At 37.6% G+C, this 21,824-nt stretch overlaps 1 protein-coding gene across 2 annotated transcripts in view; it reads left to right on the top strand.

The window, feature by feature from the left end:
• Window positions 1-21,824, top strand: part of DGKI (diacylglycerol kinase iota) — a gene marked incomplete at both ends in the record, with an annotated part of 451,691 nt that overhangs the window by 344,654 nt on the left and 85,213 nt on the right. For both annotated transcript variants that reach the window (XM_079711562.1, XM_079711561.1), the window contains 2 exons: window positions 18,519-18,598; window positions 20,854-20,898. In XM_079711562.1, the coding sequence (XP_079567688.1) occupies window positions 18,519-18,598; window positions 20,854-20,898 (125 nt within the window). The remainder of the gene's footprint in view (window positions 1-18,518; window positions 18,599-20,853; window positions 20,899-21,824) is intronic.

The following is a 21,824-nucleotide window of genomic DNA, read 5'->3' as shown; positions in this document are numbered from 1 at the left end:
CTAGGTCAATGTAAATCTTGAAACCATTTTCTGCTGCAAACCTTTTAGCATCTGCCAATCTTTTTGAGAATAAAGCCCCAACTCCTTAGCATAAAAAAAAAACAAAACCCACAAGCCTCTGGCCTTGGCCTCACCCCCTTTTACTCTTCACCTACCTACCTTTCTCAATCCTGAACATTTGCTTCTTTTCATGCCTTGGTTTCTTAGAGTCTAAAGATGATCTAAGACTTAGAGAATTCCCTTTGTCTAGAAAAACTCTTGTGTGTCTTGTCAAATGTCATTGTTTTCTTCACTTGGGAAATAACTTCTTATGAAAGTGGATTCTGCTCTGGGGGAATGTGTAGCTCTCCTGAGTCCTAAACACTCTTGGTTTATGACTATCAGCCTTCCTAGTACAATGTGTATAATCAGTAGGATGTTTTTATGTCACTCCCCTTTTCACGCTCCCCTGTGACACCTTGAGGGCAGGTACTGTGTCTTCCTTAGTATTATATGCCCAACTCCTGGCACTGGAGTTGTCCCTGGCACGAGAAAATCCTTAAAATTTGTTTGCTGTGTAATTAAGTGAATGACTTGCTGACCTGAAAAGTATTTTGGCACAATCCCTTGTATATACAATGCACATTTGCCAAATTAAATGAAAATACATACCACAAGTTGTTATTCAAGATTATTATTAAGTATGTAAGAGGATTAAAAAGAAACATGACTTGTATGTCCCTTGGGTTGCCTTCTTAGGTAGTATACCATCAAAATAAATAGCAGAATTTGACGTGTAGTTTGAAACCCATATTTGTAGAGAACCTGCTAGTTTCTGGAAAGCACATCTTCAAAATATTATCCTCGAATCAAATGCAATGAAAACTACACAGTTACTTTTATTTTATGGGTGACATTTTAAATTAACCATGGAGGGGACTCGGTTCAGCTCAAGTCATGAAGTTCAAACTCTAGGATCATTTTTAATCACAGGCACCAGGGGTGGTGAAACCTTTGACAGACCCAGGCATGGCATGGTGAGATAGAAAGTTCTTAGGGTGTTATGTTTCCTTTTGAATGCTAATATGCCCATTAATTTTTCCTCTTGGTTCCAGGTGAACAGTGAGCAGGTAATAATGACAGGTTGTCATATGATAAACCTATGGTACACAGGGGGAAAATTGGATTGAAATATTGCCAACTCATTCTGTTTAATTATCGTCAGCCATCAAGTTAGAATTTTAGTGCCCTGATAACCCTGACACATTTGGAATTAACGAGGTAAAATGGAAAGACTCCACTTGTCCCCTGCCATCCTCCCTTAGGGCTTTCCTTCCTTTCTCTGGTCCACGACGTCTGCTCCTTGATGTTTCCCTCCAGTCCCTTATTCCATCATCCTGTTGACTTTCTGAATAGTGGTTACACTATAGCTAAGAAAGCAAGTTTATTTTTCTGTATGTCAGTATTCTCTGGTATCAGCAAAATATCTGTCTAAGGGAAACTCGGAACAGTTTCTTTTTTTCCCCTTTTCTCCTGCTTTTTTTTTTTTAAATTAATAGACATTATTTTTTAGAGAAGTTTTAGACTTACAGAAAAATTAAGTGAAAGTACAGAGTTCCATATATCTTCCCTGTTATCCCCCCAGCCTCCAGCACAGTTTCTCCTATTGTTGACATCTTGCATTAGTGAGATACATTGTTACAACTGATGCACCAACATTAATATATTCTTACTAACTAAAATCCATACTTTACGTTAGGATTCATTCTTGTGTTCTACAGTTTTATGGGTTTTCACAGAGGTATTACATGTATCCACCATGACAGTATCATACAGAATAGCTTCACTTCCCTAAGTACCCCCTGTGCTTCACCCATTCATCAGTCCTTCCCCGCAAACCCCTGGCAACCACTGATCTGTTTACTATCTCCATAGTTTTGCCTTTTCCAGAATTCCATATAGTTGGAATCATGCAACATGTGGCCTTTTGAAACTGGCTTATTTCTTCACAATATACATTTAAGTTTCCTCCATTTCATGGATTGAAAACTCATTTCTCTTTGTTGCTGAATAATATTCTACAGTGCGATAACCAGTTTGTTTATCCTTTCACCTATTAAAGGACATCTTGGTTGCTTTGAAGTTCCGGCAATTATAAATAAAGATGCTATGAACATTCATGGGCAAATTTTTGTGGGGACATAATTTTCAACTCATTTCAGTAAATACCAAGTAGTGCAGTTGCTGTATCACATGGTAAGGGTTTGTATAGTTTTGTAAGAAACTGCTAAGCTCTCTTCCAAAGGGGCTATACCATTTTGCATTCCCACCAGCAATGAATGAGAGTTCCTGTTGCTCCATGTTCTCACCAGCATTTGGCATTGTCTGTTTTTTTCAATTTTAGCTATCCTAGTAGATATGTAATAGTATCACATTGTTGTTTTAATTTGTAATTCCCTAATGACATATGACATTGAGCACATTTTTCATACAGTTATTTGCCATCTATACATCTTCTTAGGTAAGATGTCAGTTCAGATCTTCTGCCCACTTTTTAATTGACTCTCTTATTGTTGAGTTTTAAGAGTTCTTTGCATATTTCAAATACTGGTCTTTTATCAGATATGTGTTTTGCCAAGATTTTTTTCCCAGTCTGTTTTTTCTTTTCATTTCCTTGACAGTGTCTTTCACAGAACAGAAGTTTTCATTTTAATTGATTCCAGCTCATCAGCTTTTTATTTCATGGATCATGCTTTTGATGTTGTACCTAAAATGTCATTGCCAAACCCAAGCTTACCTGGCTTTTCTCCTGTGTTATTTTCTAGGGAACAGTTTCTTTTTCAGACTATTTGTTTCTTAAGACTGCATATGAATTGATAGAAAGATAGCGAATATTTGAAAAACTGTCTTGATTATGTCAGTAAACCTAAAATTAATGCTTAAGGGAATGTCAGGTTTTTAAGAATGTATCTCTGAAGAGTGTTAACATAAAATACATTCATTCTAAGATTATCTGTATTTTTGATGGTTTCCCCTACTGTTCAAAATTCATTTCTATTTTATGAATTTTTAACCCTGTTGTTACATTTATCGTTCTTTTCAGAAAATGGCAACCTTTTTATTTAGCCTTAACAGAAACTTTGCAATTCTAAAATTTTTATGTATATATTTAGAGCCTAATATCCAACCTTTGTAAATCCTTGCAGTTTCTGAGGAGTTTTTCCCTAAGGTCTCACACCTTCTTTTAATGACCCTATTGAAGATAGTTTTGTTTGTGATTTGAATAGGTAAATAGCCCCATTTAGTTGCAATTCTGTTTGAACAGGAATTGCACTATAATTGCTCATGTGTCAGATAATTAAATCCTTTCTTTCTTTTTCAATGCTGAGCTTTCAGCCCTTTCTTTCCACAGTGATACCTTGTTGAATGCATCACAGTATCTTGCAGGGAATGAATTAGCTGCTGTGAGTTTTCTCCCTTTTTATAGATTCCATTAACAGTTTCATGTGGATTTCATAGCAAAGGTGGCTCTTTCTTGCTTTGGCTCTGAGGGTCTTTGCTTGTGTCATAAAGCAGCCAGCTGTGATTCCTTGCAGGTTTGGTTGGTTCTTTTATTTACATGCTTTGGTTTAGGCTCTGGCCTTTAGAAGCTTTGGTAGAACACATTATCTGCTATAAAAGTCACCACATTTGGTCTGCTGAAAATGGCTTGAGGCTTTATGAATGGCCGGTGCATGTTGATATAGAATTAGGGAAAATCCATGAATTTCATAAGGCTTATAGGAGTGAATATAGGGTGGATTTGCAGATATTGTGTTCTACAGGCACTGACTTCTTTAATCTTCACAATAACCCAGACAGGTAGGTACCATGATTATCTATCTTTGCATGGAGACCTCACATACTATATTGCAGAAGAATCAAGGGCAAGGTAAGCTCATTGAGTAATCAAAATGATCAAAAACATCTGCCGTTGGGATTTTCCTGAATAGAGTTATCTACCAAGAATAAACGTTAAAATGAATGGTATGCAAATACCTATACTAGCAAAAAAATACCAGATTAATGATATCGAATGTTTTGAATATCTTGCGCATTTGACATAATGAACTTTTTCCACCTCAAGTGAGAACGTGGGTTTTACATTTAGTTTATGTTAACTGTCAATCAGCTCTTCAGCTCAATATGGGAAATTCCAAAGCAGCGATTTTAATAGCAAAACAAGTCATGTGATTGTCTATAACAATTCTGATTAAGGTCAGATGTACTCTTGCTATATCTACTACCCCCATAATGATGAGTATCCTGCTCACCATTTTATAGTTGCATGTAGTTCTTTATGAAGTAAGAAATAGTCAGTTTAATTCTGTGACTCAAATTACAGACAGGGTTAGAGCTTGTCAACTGTTTAGATAAGCTTGATCCACAGTCTGTAAGGCCCTTGGAAGCTGGCCTACTGGAAGGGGAAGGGAAGGGAATGGTGGGTCTTTAAAAGTGACCCCACCCCTGCCAAGTGTGTTTATGAAAATGTGTGTGGCTTGACTCATGGTTTCTGAGTCCCAGGGCCATGCTCCTTTGTCCCGGCCTGAAATTGCTTACCTTGGCTTTGCTTCCCGAGGATCACAGCCTTTCCCCAATTCTTGTGTAGCTCTGGATACGGGACTTGTAATTCCGCCCTCACTCCTTGATCAGCCTGTCAGCAGTTTCTGGCTTCACCTCTCTGAGCTCAGTGTTGAAAGGAGAGACTCCACCCTCTGTGTGGCCCAAGTTTGACGAGAAGGAGGAATAGTGCAGGAGACGGGTTCTCGAGTAAGAGAAGCCTGGGATGAAATCTGGGCGCTCCGTTTCGTAGCTGTGACATTTCAGGGCATATTACGTAATCTTCCTGAGACTGAGTTCCTTCATTTTAGAAGTAGGAATAATCATATCCACCTCTTCGGATTGTGGCAAAGGTTAACAAACACGGTAAAACTAGTTATCACAAAATCATTATTATCATTTTCCTCTTCACCCAGATTTATTCCACCCAGGCCTAAACCCTTGTAACACAACTCAAGATTATATGTCTTTAAATATAACATGACTTAGATTATGCTACCAGAATATACATGTGCAAAATGTCTGTTCGGGCATAGCTGGCTTTTCTAGAGGCGGAGGGTAGGATTCACTAATAGAAGACAGTGAATGGCTTCAGCCACCCCCCTCTTCCTCTCATCGCCGCTTCTCTGAACCATCAGGCTCAGGACAGCTATGCCAGGATGAGGGCTACTCACTCAGTCCAGCAGGAAATAGTTTTGCATCTGAGAACTCACAAAGTTTGCATTTTTGTTTACCTGAGACTCCCATGCACTGGAATTCACTGGCCTCAACACAGTTCACTCACACTCCTATGGTTGTACCAGAATAAAATTGCTTCAGAGATCTTGGGGAGGGGGCAGGGGGGAGGGGTGTTCATCTCAGAGTTGGTCCACAGGATCTTTTGTCTTTCTTCAATCAAGTAACTGATTGTCTTGAGGAAACTATTTGGTTGTCTTTTGCATCATACCTCTGACTCTTTGGAAAACATTTTTCAGGTTTTCTTAAAACTCTAGGCATTTTCTCTTTAATAGCCTTTAAGAACTTTGGTTTTCAATGTTTTGGGCAATTCAGTTCCATATATAGGATATCTAAGCCTGGTCTATTTCCTGACTCTGCTTATCATTTGTGGTGAGATATATATTTTAGAAACCATGATTTTTATATATATATATATATATATATATATATATATATATATATATATATATATATTTTAGTGCATATATCCTTCAGAAGTTTCTTATAGATGAAAGAGTATACTTGTGGATTGGTTGCTAGAAGATTTTAGATTTTTTTGAAGACGAATGGTGTTAATTTATGCACTATTTGGCATAAATTTGCATAATGACTTCAAGTAGTCCTAACTTCAACTGTAGAAAACGAAATTAATTAGTATGACCCGTGGCATTTTATTTCAGACATAAAATCCAGAGCATGCAATGTGAAATATATAATGGATTTCTCAACCAATTACTTTTTTAAAATAGATCTTTATTGGAGTATAATTGCTTCACAATACTGTGTTAGTTTCAGTTGTACACCAAGGCAAATCAGCCATATGCATACACATGTCCCCATGTCCCCTCCCTCTTGAGCCTCCCTCCCATCCTCTCTATCCCACCCCTCTAGGTCATCACAGAGCACCGAGCTGATCTCCCTGTGCTATATGCTGCTTCCCACTAGCTAACTGTTTTACATTCGGTAGTGTATATATGTCCATGCCACTCTCACTTCGCCCCAGCTTCCCCCTCTCCACCCCAAGTCCTCAAGTCCATACTCTATGTCTACATCTTTATTCCTGCCCTGCCACTAGGTTTGTCAGTACCATTTTTTGTTTTTTAGATTCCATATATATGTGTTAGCATACAGTATTTGTTTTTCTCTTTCTGACTTACTTCACTCTGTATGACAGACTCTAGGTCCATCCACCTCACTACAAATAACTCAATTTTGTTTCTTTTTATGGCGAGTAATATTCCATTGTATATATGTGCCACATCTTCTTTATCCATTCATCTGTGGATGGACATTTAGGTTGGTTCCATGTCCTGGCTATTGTAAATAGTGCTGCAGTGAACATTGTGATACATGTCTCTTTTTGAATTACGGTTTTCTCAGGGTATATGCCCAGTAGTGGGATTGATGGGTCATACGGTAATTCTATTTTTAGTTTTTTAAGGAACCTCCATACTGTTTTCCATAGTGGTTGTATCAATTTACATTTCCACCAACAGTGCAAGAGGGTTCCCTTTTCACCACACCCTTTCCAGCATTTATTGTTTCTAAATTTTTTGATAATGGCCATTCTGACCAGCGTGAGATGATACCTCATTGTAGTGTTTTGTTTGTTTGTTTGTTTTGCGGTACACGGGCCTCTCACTGTTGTGGCCTCTCCCGTTGCGGAGCAACAGGCTCCGGACGTGCAGGCTCAGCGGCCATGGCTCATGGGCCCAGCCGCTCCGCAGCATGTGGGATCCTCCTGGACTGGGGCACGAACCCATGTCCCCTACATCGGCAGGCAGACTCCCAACCACTGCGCCACCAGGGAAGCCCCTCATTGTAGATTTGACTTGCATTTCTCTAATAATTAGTGATGCTGAGCCTCTTTTCATGTGCCTCTTGGCCATCTGTATGTCTTCCTTGGTGAAATGTCTATTTAGGTCTTCCGCCCATTTTTTAAGTGGATTGTTTGTTTTTTGATATTGAGCTCATGAGATGTTTGTATATTTTGGAGATTAATCCTTTGTCTGTTGTTTCATTTGCAAATGTTTTCTCCCATTCCGAGGGTTGTCTTTATCTTGTTTATGGTTTCCTTTGCTGTGCAAAAGCTTTTAAATTTAATTAAATCCTATTTGTTTATTTTTGTTTTTATTTCTGTTACTCTAGGAGGTGGGTCAAAAAAGATCTTGCTGTGGTTTATGTCAAAGAGTGTTTTTCCTTTGTTTTCCCATAAGAGTTTTATAGTGTCTGGTCTTACATTTAGGTCTTTAATCCATTTGGAGTTTATTTTTGTGTATGGTGTTAGGTAGTGTTATAATTTCATTCTTTTACATGTAGCTGTCCAGTTTTCCCAGCACCACTTATTGAAGAAGCTGTCTTTTCTCCATTGTATGTTCTTGCCTGCTTTGTCATAAATTAGGTCACCATATGTGCGTGGGTTTATCTCTGGGCTTTCTATCCTGTACCATTGATCTATATTTCTGTTTTTGTGCCCGTACCATACTGTCTTGATTACTGTAGCTTTCTGGTATAGTTTGCGGTCTGGGAGCCTGATTCCTCCAACTCCATTTTTCTTTCTCAAGATTACTTCTTCTATTTGGGGTCTTTTGTTTTTCCATACAATTTGTGAAATTTTTTGTTCTAATTCTGTGAAGAATGCCATTGATAGTTTGATAGGGAATGCACTGAATCTATAGATTGCCTTGGGTAGTATAGTCATTTTCACAATTTTGATTCTTCCAATCCAGGAACATGGCATATTTCTCCATCTGTTTATGTCATCTTTGATTTCTTTCATCAGTGTTTTATAGTTTTCTGAGTACAAGTCTTTCGCCTCCTTAGGCAGGTTTATTCCAAGGTATTTTATTCTTTTTGTTGCAGTGGTAAATGGTAGTATTTCCTTAATTTCTCTTTCTGATTTTTCGTTGTCGGTGTATAGGAATGCCAGAGATTTCTGTGCATTAATTTTGTGTCCTGCAACCTTCCCAAATTCATTGATTAGTCCTAGTAGTTTTCTGAAGGCATCTTTAGGATTTTCTATGTATAGTATCATGTCATCAGCAAACAGTGACAGTTTTACTTCTTTTCCCATTTGTATTCTTTTATTTCTTTTTCTTCTCTTATTGCTGTGGCTAGGACTTCCAAACTATGTTGAATAAGAGTGGTGAGAGTAGACATCCTTGTCTTGTTCCTGATCTTAGTGGAAATGCTTTCAGTTTTTCACCATTGAGCATGATGCTTGCTGTGGGTTTGTCATATATGGCCTTTATTATGTTGAGGTAGGTTCCCTCTATGCCCATTTTCTGGAGTTTTTATCATAAATGGGTGTTGAATTTTGTCAAAAGCTTTTTCTGCATCTATTGAGATGATCGTATGGTTTTTATCCTTCAGTTTGTTAATATGGTGTATCACATTGATTGATTTGTGTATATTGAAGAATCCTTGCATCCCTGGGGCAAATCCCACTTGATCATGGTGTATGATCCTTTTCATGTGTTGTTGGATTCTGTTTGCTACTATTTTGTTCAGGATTTTTATATCTATGTTCATCAGTGATACTGGTCTATAATTTTATTTTTTTGTGATATCGTTTTCCGGTTTTGGTAGCAGGGTGATGGTGGCTTTGTAGAATGGATTTTTGAGAGTGTTTCTCCCTCTGCAATTTTTTGGAAGAGTTTGAGAAGGATCAGTGTTAGCTCTTCTCTAAATGTTTGATAGAATTTGCCTGTTAAGCCATCTGGTCCTGGACTTTTGTTTGTTGGAAGATTTTTAATTACAGTTTCAATTTCATTACTTGTGATAGGTCTGTTTATATTTTCTAATTCTTTCTGGTTCAGTCTTGAAAAATTGTACTTTTCCAAGAATTTGTCCATTTCTTCGTGGTTGTCCATTTTATTGGCATATAGCTGTTTGTAATAGTCTCTTATAATCCTTTGTATTTCTGCGGTGTCAGTTGTGATTTCTCCTTTCTCCTTTTTCATTTCTAATTTTATTGATTTGTGTCCTCTCCCTTTTTTTCTTGATGAGTCTGGCTAAGGGTTTTTCAATTTTGTTTATCTTCTCAAAGAAACAGCTTTTAGTTTTATTGGTCTTTGCTATTGTTTTCTTTGTTTCTATTTCATTTATTTCTGCTCTGATCTTTATGATTTCTTTCCTTCTACTGACTTTGGGTTTTCTTTGTTCTTCTTTCTGTAGTTGTTTTAAGTGTAGGGTTAGATTGTTTATTTGAGATTTTTCTTGTTTCTTGAGATGAAACTGAATTGCTGTAAACTTCCCTCTTAGAACTGCTTTTGCTGTGTCCCATAGGTTTTGGGTCATCATGTTTTCGTTGTCATTTGTTTCTATGTAGTTTTTTTTCCTTCTTTGATTTCTTCAGTGATCTCTTGGTTACTTAGTAGCACACCGTTTAGCCTCCTTGTATTCGTGTTTTTTACAGTTTTTTTTCCTTGTAATTGATTTCCAGTCTCATAGCGTTGTAGTCAGAAAAGATGCTTGATATGATTTCAGTTTTCTTAACTTTTCTGAGGCTTGATTTGTGACCAAGGATGTGATCTATCCTGGAGAATGTTCCATGGGCACTTGAGAAGAAAGTGTATTCTGCCACTTTTGGGTGGAATATTCTATAAATATCAATTAAATCTATCTGGTCTGTTGTGTCATTTAAAGCTTGTGTCTCCTTATTTATTTTCTGTTTGGATGATCTGTCCATTGGTGTAAGTGGGGTGTTAAAGCCCCCTACTATTATTGTGTTACTGTCAATTTCTCCTTTCATGGTTGTTAGCATTTGCCTTATGTATTCAGGTGCTCCTATGTTGGGTGCATAAACATTTATAATTGTTACAGTTTCTTCTTGGATTGATCCTTTGATCATTATGTAGTGCCCCTCCTTATCTCTTTTAATAGTTTTAAATTTAAAGTCTATTTTATCTGATATGAATATTGCTACTCCAGCTTTCTTTTGAATTCCATTTGCATGGAATATCTTTTTCTGTCCCTTCACTTTCAGTCTGTATGTGTCCCTAGGTCTGAAGTGGGTCCCTTTTAGACAGCATATATATGTATGTTCCTGTTACCATTTCCTTAATTGTTTTGGGTTTGTTTTTGTGGGTCTTTTTCTTCTCTTGTGTTTCCTGCCTAGAGAAGTTTCTTTAGCATTTGTTGTAAAGCTGGTTTGGTGGTGCTAAATTTCCTAGCTTTTGCTTGTCTGAAAAGCTTTTGATTTCTCCTTTGAATCTGAATGAGATCCTTGCTGGGTAGAGTAATCTTGGTTGTAGGTTTTTCTCTTTCATCACGTTAAGTATATTCTGCCACTCCCTTCTGCCCTGCAGAGTTTCTGCTGAAAAATCAGCTCATAACCTGATGGGGATTCCTTTGTATGTTATTTGTTTTTTTCCCTTGCTGCTTTTAATATTTTTTCTTTGAATTTAATTTTTGTTAGTTTGATTAATATGTGTCTTGGTGTGTTTTTCCTAGGGTTTATCCTGTATGGGACTCTCTGTGCTTCCTGGACTTGGGTGACTATTTCCTTTCCCACGTTAAGGAAGTTTTCAACTATAATCTCTTCAAATATTTTCTCAGACCCTTTCTTTTTCTCTTCTTCTTCTGGGACCCCTATAATTCAAATGTTGTTGCGTTTAGTGTTATCCCAGAGGTCTCTGAGACTGTCCTCAATTCTTTTTTCTTTTTTCTTTATTCTGATCCTTGGCAGTTATTTCCACCATTTTGTCTTCCAGCTTACTTATTTGTTCTTCTGCCTCAGTTATTCTGTTATTGATTTCTTCTAGTGTATTTTTCATTTCAGTTATTGTGTTGTTCATCTCTGTTTGTTTGTTCTTTAGTTCTTCTAGATCTTTGTTAAACATTTCTTATATTTTCTCAATCCATGTCTCCATTCTGTTACTGAGATTCTGGATCATCTTTACTATCATTACTCTGAATTCTTTTTCAGGTTGATTGCCTATTTCCTCTTCATTTATTTGGTCTTATAGCTTTTTACTTTGCTCCTTCATCTGTGACATATTTTTTTGCCATCTCTCTCTTTTTTTTTTATGAGTGGGATTGTGTTCCTGTCTTACTGGTTCTTTGGCTTGAGGCTTCCAACACTGGAGTTTGTAGGCTGTTGGGTAGAGCTGGGTCTTGGTGCTGAGATGAGGAACTATGTGAGACCTCATTCTGATGAATATTCCCTGGGGTCTGAGGTTCTCTGTTAGTCCAGTGGTTCAGACTCAGAGCTCCCACCGCAGGAACTTCGGCCCAACCCCCGGCTCGTGAACCAAAATCCCACAAGCTGCATGGGGTGCTGGTTCACTTGGGGGTTCCTCCTGTCTCCTTGGGTGTCAGGATCCCCCACCAGTGGCCGGCAAGCACCCTAGTTTTGAGGAGATGCTAACTCGGCATCTTCCCACACCACCCTCATCTCAACCAATTAATTTAATTGCATTCTGGATTATGAGGCATTTAAACAAACAGAAATAGGGAAAGGAGGTTAATGGATGCCAGGGTGAAGCCTGAGAGGGGAACCAGGGCAGGGCTCATGTTTCGGCTGGGAAGAAGTAATTGGTAGTATAATCCTCAGGGCTGAGGATTGCCAGTCAACTCCTCAGTTTCTTTTGTATTTCTTTACCTAATTTTGTCAAAGCTTTTCATTTTCTTAGTCTGTTAGGGCTGCTGTAATAAAATGCCATAGCCTGGTGACTTAAACCATAGAGATCTATTTTCTCTCCGTTCCGGAGTCTGCAAAGTCCATGATCAAGGTGCCGGCTGATTTGGTTTCTGGTGAGAGCTCTCTTCCTGCCTTGTAGACTGCTGCGTTCATACTGTGTCCTCAAAGGGGGAGAGAGAGTGAGCTTGAGAGTGCTCTATGGTGTCTCTTCTTATAAGAACACTAATCCCATCATGAGGGTCCCACCCTCATGACCCCATCTAACCATAATTACCTCCTGAAGAAGGCCCATCTCCAGATACCATCACATTGGGGATTAGGGCTTCAACATATGAATTTGGGGGACACCCAAACATTTAGTCTATTACAATCATGTTAGCCCAAATTTCAAACATGTTGAAACTCAAGTGCTTTTTAGAGGGTTAACCCTTTAATTAATTATTAGTCATTTACACCAAAGTACCAAGAAGGATCTGAGAGTATGTTTTGATAGGAGGGTCAGAGAAGTGATTAAGAAAGCTAAGATAAGAAAGGTAGGATATAGAATAAAGGAAATAAATTTGTCCTCAGTCAACTGAGGAGTACTACCGCTAGGAATTAGGAAGCACATTGAATCCAACTAGGTAGGGGTAAAGAGAAAAGTGGTTTTGTTTGTTGGATGTATGTGCTACTCATGGGAAGGTTAAAACATGGATGGTTTTGAAATATATTGAATCTGGTACTAAGGACATTCAGCTTTTTGGTTCCACAGAGAACAAAACTCTAATGCTCACTAACCACATATGGTTATTTAAACTTTAAATTAATCAAATAAGATAAAAACTCAGTTGCTCAGTCACGCCGGCCACATTTCAAGTACTCGATATGACATGTGGCTCGTGGCTCCTGCATTGGACATGCAGAAAGGTCTGTTGGACATTGCTTCTCTAGAGACTTCTGAGGCCCAGATAAGGCAGAGAGATCATCCTGCTGCTTGTTATATAAACACACATGCAAACAAGTACACATGCCATGACAAGCCATAGGGTTATGACTGCTCAATATGCCGCGTCCATTGCTTGAGATGGATCGCAGCAGTAGGTGTCATTTGGGGGCTTTTGATGGCTTCTCTACTGTTTTCCCTCACTTTCCTATTTGATGCTAAGTTATACTTTTGTCTAATTCACAGAGAACATCAGAGAATATGCAGTGAACTTTAGCACCACTATCATTAAAATCAGTTGCCACAGATAGGTTGTATTTCTTATTTTCAATTCTGAAATACTATACATATATATACACACATATATATGTATATATACACACACACATACATACACACATAAACACACACATACATGTTCTGTTCATAAATGTTGTTCATACATATATATACACACACCTATACTCCTATATATATATATACACACATACATATATGCACATATGTATGTATATAAAATGATTAGTAGTAAAATGGACATTCATGTACCTCCCACCCAGATTAAGAAACAGAACAAGTATCTCCCCTTATCCCTCTCCTACTAAGATAACCCCAGTATACAGATTTTTGTACTTTCCATTCTCTTCATTGGTACATATTTGTCACCAATATATGCATCCCTAATTCAGATAGAGTGGCTTTGAAACACCAAGTAGCAGTACTAAACCTCCCTCTGCAAGGAAGCGACGATGCTTTCACTTTTAGTTGAAGGCTTTCGAGAGAGCTGAAAAGAGTCTCAGGATTACTGTCTGGCTTTGGCTTCCCTGAGAGTGCCCATGAGCCCATTCCATGAGGATTTAGTGGGCAAGGTCATGACTGCTTTCTAGAAAGCATTTGGCAGGGTGTTAAGGTAGGTTCTAGCTATCAAGTGGAATTATGGTTAGAGGGGATGGACTTCTTTGAATTTTTCTGCCTCACCATGACCTAACTCTTTCTCTCAAGAACAGGTTAAGGCAGAGCACATCTGGGGGTGATTGTAAGAAACTGGTTCAGACTCAGACATTCTATCCTTTGGTTGAAAAATAACTCTCCAGTGTTGATGAGACTCAATGTTGACAGCTCTCTACATCTCTGCCTATTGAGTCAGAGTGCCCCAATATATCTGTCACCCTAGACTCTTCTAGCCCAATCCCCTTAGAGGGTTTTTTAAAAAAATCTTTTCTTTGTTGGATTCCCCATTTGTTATATCCCCTGCATTCCTCATTCTTGTTGCAAACTCAACTTTTGTTGGTGCATATTCTGCAGTAACTTTTTAGTAGAGGGTGTGTCCTTTATTCAATCCTTGGACTAATTTGATAGTTTGGATTATTTGTAAAAGTCTTATAATTCTGAACGCATTGTTTCATTGGTTCTCTGACTGTACAGTTGCCTTTGAGAAGTTTAAAACAGTCTAATCCCTGATCCTTTCTTTGCCATCTAGTTTTTCCTATTTGGAAAATTGTAGACTCTTCTCTTTGTTCCCAATATTCTTAAACTTCAAAATAAAATGTCTTCCTATTGTTCTTTTGTTATTGTACTTGTTGGGCTATTTCAAGTGGGAAACTGATGTTCTTCAGTTCTAAGAAATAGTCTTGATTTTTTGTTTGTTTCTGATAATTACTCCTCTCTATTTTTCTCTGGTTTTTAGAACTCCTGTTATTGGAATGTTGGACCACTGGACCAGTCCTATTGTTCTTACCTTTTCCCTCCTATTTTATGCCTCTTTTTATTTTTGCTCTTCTTTTGTGGAGATTTCCTCAACTTCATCTTCTAACCTTTCTATTAAACTCTATTCTATCAAATTTCAAGGACTTGTTTGTTCTCTGAATGATGCTTCTTTCCCTTTTTCTTTTTCATATTCTTCATCTTTTAATACAATCATGTTTATATTTCATGGATGGAATATTTTCTCTTAACTCTGAGGATTCCCCAGAGAAGAGTCTTCAGATCTCTTTCTAAGAAGGTAGGGTTCTGGCTGCCAGCTTTTGGAGAGTCTAGTGAGAGAAGAAAGTTGGGGATCTCTGCATTCTGTAGATGATCAGTTAATCCCCATTTTTTGTGAAGTAACTCCACCTACCAAGAGTGGGTGGTGGAATCTAGTGATTTAATATCCAGTGCTTCTTATTTTAGCTGCAACTGATGTTGCCAGTTTGCACATCTTCCGAGGGTTTTGAAGTGTAAATTAGTTCTTATCCATCCCCACCCATAGTCTAGGATTAGACTCTATAGGGGCTCTGAGTCAGTTACCACTTTTTCATATGCTTTATTCATTACCATTTTCTCCTCACTGTTTCTCCTCTTTTTTTGTTGGTTTATGTCTTTTTAAAATTCATGTGCTGTAATTTAGTAGCATTTCTGGTGCAAGAGAAGTAAGTATGTGTTAAATCTGCCTTCTTAATCTAGAAACCAGCTTGTTCTTTATGGCTTAGTTAGAATTTGTGAACTCCGTTTGACCCCTGCAATAAAAGTTCCATTATGTACTATAGGTTGAGTATTGGCTGATGCTTATTTGAGTCAAATAAAATCTCTAAGGCTAAAATCAGATGAATCATCAAGATCAGGAATAGTAATGCTAATGCTTGGGTGATAAGTAGTCTCACTGCTCCCAATTAAGATTAAGGAAACTGCAGTGAGGTTTGGCAGTTGGTCGTCAGCAGTGTAAAAGGAAGGTGGTAATTTTCCACAAGTTTCTGGTTTCTCTTCACCATGTAAAGTCTCAAATGGAAGTGTCATATTACAATATTTTTGTACTACAGTTATCTTTACCCTCGAAGAAAGAGTAGATGTTAATTTTAAGTAAACAGGATATAACTTATGGAACTACTACCAGCTAATCCTTATAGTATGATAAATTGAAAGATAGATGATTGGATATATCCATTTTCTAGCTCAAGATGCTCAAAAGTTAGTAAAGGGAGTGAGGGAAAACTAACATTGATGTTCTGGTTATTCATTTTTAAATATAGTATTGTATTTAATCTTCACAAAATCCTAGAAGATACCTATTCTAAATACTATAGCCTTCAATCCAAGGATCAAAGGAATTGAGGAAGTTGCAAGACCAAACAGCAAACATGAGTAATCTGTAAGACCAAAGCCGCACTGGGATTTGAATCCAAGAGAAAATGACTGTAAATTCTTTCTGTACCTTCATAGGATAAATTTGACAACAGTTGTCAGTAATCATGCTATGAAATTGTGGTATAGGATGCCATTTTTTTTTACCCCAACTGAATAGCTAATATCAATCAAATACACCATTTCTCTTAATCAGCTTCTTGAGGAATAAGCAAAGTTGCTGATTTTATACCCTTAGTAGAAATTAATGACACATCTTTGAAAACTTTTTCCTAGACATTCATTATTTTAGGTCTGGAATATCCAATCTCTAATTGTAGTTTAAAATATCTGCTACCAAGTATATTGGATTTATGGCCAGACTAACTTCAAGCATTGATAGTCAGAGGTGTTGACCAAATTCCTGCATTTCCATATAATGTGTCTCCTCATTTAAGTAAATAGGTAAATATTAATGAAATTTTATTTCTCTACATTTGCACATTTGAAATTAAGAGAAAGATTCTAACATGGATTCTCATGATAATTATAGCTGTATTCTATTTCCACAACCTTTGATTTACTTTCTAGGCTAAAATTCTAGGTTTTCCTCATCATTCCTCAAGTATTAGAAATCCTTATTCTTCTCTTACCTAAGTAGGTCACCTTATTTGGACCTATTTAATAGTCTAGCTGAGGATGATTACTTTAGTCACTACTGTTAGGGATCTCTTTATTGAATTTCCCTTTCATTCCTTTCAAAGATGCATGATTACCATACTGAAGACCTTTTGGATATTTCTGTATATATTCAAAAAAGGAGAAAAAATATTTTTCCAGATTATTATTCACCCAAACATGTGATACTTACATGGTTCCTCACCCTTTTGCTTGCTGTTCTCTTGCTTAGCTTCTGGAAGAATAGGCAAAGGCAAGCTCCAACCCAATGCACACTCTCTACTCCTGCTCCAAACCCTTCTTCTTTGTCTATCCTGGAAAGTAGACTTAGCTCTTAAAGACACACTTTCTCTTTCTCACTTGAACAGGCCCTAAGCCTGTCTTCCTCCTCCCCACTCCCCACCTTTTTTTTTTAAACAAACTTTTATTGAATATCTACCAGACACTGGGGTTGTAAAAGGAAATAAGTCTTATTCCTGTGGTGAGAGAGTCCATACTGATTCATAGGCTTACGTAGTTCTGAAAGATGATGGATGCCTTCCAGCTTATGTTTGAAGCACTTTGGGAACCTAAAGGTATGAGGTAGTGGTATTGATCTCCCTAGTGGAACCAATCTAGGAGGTAATGTTGAGAAGCAAACTCTATATCTTTTTCTCTAGACAACTCTTGCTTCTCTAAGAGACCAGTGGGGCTCCATATCCTTCAGAGAGCCTAAAATCTACCCTCCAGGCAAGACTTAGTCCCTCTCTCCTATAGTTTTCAAGTGATTAAGTTCATACATTTACCATAGCCTATGTTCCATTTATTATTTTTTATATGTGTGTCTTTTCTACAACTTGGTGATTTTCCCATGCATTTAAATCTATTTTATTCTCTGTATAATTCATTTTTAAAGCCCTAGCACTTTGCATTTTCAGACCTATTTATTGATGATGAGGCTTTAAAAATTCAATGAATGAAAGATTTTTTAAAATCTTTAGTGGACACAACTGTCCTGTTATCTCCTTGTTAATCTCTAGTTGGTTGCTTCAAGATTTTGAAATATTTTTTAAATCATGGGTTTAATAGTATAACTGAATTTTTAAAATGAGAAATGTACACATATATTCTTTTTTGAAGTTTTGGGAAGGAGACTATTTTCAGTCTTTCAGGAATCTCGTGGTTATATCTGAAGTAGGAGTTTCTATCCACTAAAACCATTGTATGACATTTACCACCACCTAAAAAAGGTATTTAAGGCATGTAACAGCTTCTCCTCATTGTTTTCTGAAGCCCTGCTGCTACCACATTTACACCGACCGTCTTTAAAATCAGTTGGATTTTTAAGCTATGAACCTTCTAGAAGTTTGTTTTTTTTTTTTAATGTTTCTTGCCTATTTCATTCTGGCGTTGGCCACCAGGTAACAACAGTGCCTTGAGTAGCTTGAGTCTCTTAAATAGGGAACTGTTGCAAAGTGACATAAAGATTAAGCCCCATGCATTTAAGAGGAAAAGGGGTAAGTGTCCAGAATCATGATTTTTAAATTCCTCTCTGGTACTTTGGCTCTTGCAAATGCAGGCATAAATTAGCAGCTGGCTGTGAACAGCCTCTGGCCCTGTCAGTCTACTGTTTCCATGACATTATACCTCTTATCAGGGCCACTAAGACAAAATGAAATGAAGGCTGGCCAGGTGGCAAGGGGCAACATGGATCATGCAAGGAAAGAATATGAAAACTGCATAAGTAAAGAGACTGAGCTCATAGAAGAGGTGCCGGGAGATAGTGAAATATCAAAAAAAAAACCAATTATATTTATGAGAGGTCTTTTTTAACCACAAAAAATGCATTTATACCAAAATAGAAAAATATGTTATTTTAGACTTTTCTCTTTCCTTCACCCTTAGCCATCCCTCTGGGTATTCTAGTTGTGCGCGGAGACTGTGATTTGGAGACTTGCCGTATGTACATAGATCGCCTGCAGGAGGTGAGTTTCTTTAGCCAATAATTTATTCTGCTCAGTTTTCCATTTTTGTCAGTAATTACCAGCCATCTATATTTACTTCTAAGATGATGCATTTCGGGAGGAAATGGAAATAGGGTGGCCTTGTCTTTCTTGTCTCTTAAGCATACACTGCATCTTCTCCCTCCCCATCCCCACTGCTGTTTTTCCTCCTTGGGTGGTTGGAGTGGGAAAGGTTGATTGGGTTAAGTACAGCACCATGTTGCTCCAGTGTGATCCATAACTATAGCCTGGAACTCCTTGTCTTGCCAGACAGCTCACCTGTGTTTTTTGAACTATACAGAATTTCAAAGGGCAGTGATAAATAATAAAGGAAAACAGATTTGGCATTACTTAATGTTTTGCATCTAGTACAGACTTCTGTCAGAGACAGCTAGATTTGTTTTTAAATGTAACTTCTACAAGAAAGAAAAACCTATATTTCAGAAGAATTTGTGTCAGAACACAAAGGAATAATCTATTTTTTTTTTTTCTCAATCTGGTCTTACCATAGAGAAAGAGAAAGGAGGAGGTCTCATATGTGACATTCCCATGAACTTGAACTGCACCAGCAAAGCCAGGAGAACCCAGATCCATCACTGCAGTGGTCATGGGTTGTTTTTGCAAAATTTCAAGGGAGAGTATTCAGTGTCTTGTTCTACAAATGGCAAAAAGCATAAACAGCCACTTCTTTGTCTTTGTTTCTTGGTGAAAGATGCACATTAGAATCACTTTTCTGGGATGTGGTCTAGACGTTTATATTTTTAAAGCTGTTGCGTGATTTTGATAAATACCCCAAGATGAGCAACTCTCTTCCAGACAACACATTAAACATAAGTAAATATCACAAATAAAGAAGATATATAGTGTTTAAAATCCCTTCAAATTGTAGCTGCTTAGCTTTGAACATTAGAGTCTGTTTCTCTTGGTGGAAATAAACTCAGGTAGGAGGCATAAAGGAATGTAAAAATTACTAATTTTTCTCTTCAGCATTGTGAAGGATAGAGATGGAACTGGGAATGTAGAATATTTTGAGATAGTTGCCAAACTGTGAATACTAATAAGGGTGAGAGAAGAAAAGTCAACAAAGTTTATACTTGTGGCTTCATTTGGCTATTTTTACTGAAGATAAATTTAATGTGTTAAAATTTGTGAACTTTTTAATATGTGACTCAGGTTCAAATCAATCCTAGAACATATAGTAACTCATTTTTTCAAAATAGTGTTGGTCTTTTATTGTGGAACTTCCCTCAAAAAAAACCTGAAATAAAAAAAGTGACTCATAACTGATACCAAGCTTTTTTTTTTTTTAAACACTTGGGTAATTTAAGATTCCACAGTAGCAAAATATATGACTGATGAATTGATTTTGTTGAAAATTAACTTACTGTTTTGCTTATCACACCGATATTCAACAACTAAAAGTAGGATTCTTAAAAAAAAAAAAAAAAAAAGGAAAGAGCAAGCACAAATAAAGAGGAAAAGTTTTAAACTTGGGCTCAGAGAGTAAGTTGATAAAGCCTGTGGGAAGCAGGTACCCAGGTAGCCAGGATTGCTGACATCTATAAATAGCATCACTATGCTCGTTAACAAGGAAGCCTGCAGGACATGACAGTGGTGACAATTTAGTTATAAAACTTTATAAAGGGAGCCTGGCTCTCAGAATCTTCCAGTAAAGCCTCATTAATTTCAACCCTGTTAATTTGCACTTCGTGATAATGCAGAGGTGGACAGTGATTTTTTCTTTTCAGTCTGTGAAATCCTGTGTTTGCCAAGCAACTTATCAGTATAAACACAATTATCATGACAGTATGGTTTTGGTCTTAGATAAATAAATTCTTCCTTAGTGCCTACGGGGACTTAAGTAGCTTACTGCACAAACCAAAAGTCCAGGTGCAAGTTAAATAGGACCCCCATTTATTACAACAAAATTGCCTGTCTTTTACTTTTGGTCTTCTCTATCCTTGAAATTATATCACTTACCTCTAAATGCTATTTAGGATTTATAAGTTTCAATAGCTAAATAGCCTTTCTTCTCTTAGTCCAACTGGGTGTGCTTTTATTATTTTTGGCATTATCTTCTTTGTTTAACCTTGGGGGACTGGGGAGAGTAAGATGCTTTCCAGATGGGCTTAATAATATAAAATTGGGCGTTTAGTTGATGGAGTTGAGGCAGCTTGTTCAAACTAATCTTAAGGTGTATGGTTTTTTGTTTTTTGTTTTTTCTATTTTCTCATTAGGACCTGCAGTCAGTTTCTTCTGGCTCCCAGAGAGTTCATTACCAGGTAACATATAATTGACTCTCCTTGTTTCTTACATTCCATCCAAAAGAAGTCCATCTTTCAATTAATGTCTCATTTGGATTAGAGTCCACATCCTCCCTAGGGATGGAGTTCACTCCAAGAACCACGATGAAGTTGGCATTCTGATTATTTTGCATTTTCCTGCAAAATGGACGGTCCTAGTCTAGTGCAAACTTGGGCTGTGGCTGTTCTCCCAGATCATTGAGAAAAGATTATAAAATGAAGTGCTTTCAGTGCCAAATACTAGAAAACTCAACTCCAACTAGCTTGACAGGGAGTCTGTTGGTTCACATCAGCACAAAGTTCAGATGCAGGGTGGATTTTGTGTACCATTTGGCCACGGTTCATAGTCCATTCTTTTGTTGTTTTTTCTGCTCTGTTCTCCTCTTTTTGTCACATTTCACCTCTGCACAAGATGTTTTCCTGGTCCAAGATGGCTGCCAGTAGCAACCGGGGCTGTGTGTTTCTCATTCACATCCAGGAAAGTAAATTCCCTGCTTCTGCAACCATGAAACCAACTTTCTAAAATGCAATCTATTTGTCCCAACCTGATCTCTTGGACAGGATCCAATAAACCCAGCCGGCCTCTCTCTAATAACCCACATCCGGTTCCTGGCAGAACGCTCAGTTACCCTTTGCCCCAACACTCTTTGGGAGTGCAGTCTCTTCCCCACTTTCCCACTCTTACTGTGCAGTACAAACCTCTCCAGCCATCCTCTTCCCATTAGATTTCCCAGGCATGATTTAGATACCAATGCACAGCATCACCCCAAACTGTAAGGGGCGCATGCAAAGCTGTCTGAGTTGTCCCATAAAAGCCCTTCTCTCTGAGAAGCCCAGTACCCTTGCTGGCTAGGAGGGGTGTGTGGGAGTCACAGCATGCTAATGACACCCTCCAAATAAATCTT

This window comes from Hyperoodon ampullatus (genome assembly GCF_949752795.1).
Source record: "Hyperoodon ampullatus genome assembly, chromosome: 9".
In the NCBI taxonomy this organism is placed as follows: domain Eukaryota; kingdom Metazoa; phylum Chordata; class Mammalia; order Artiodactyla; family Ziphiidae; genus Hyperoodon; species Hyperoodon ampullatus.
The sequence above is the reverse complement of the archived record's forward strand: the minus strand, read 5'-3'. Positions and strand labels throughout refer to the sequence as shown.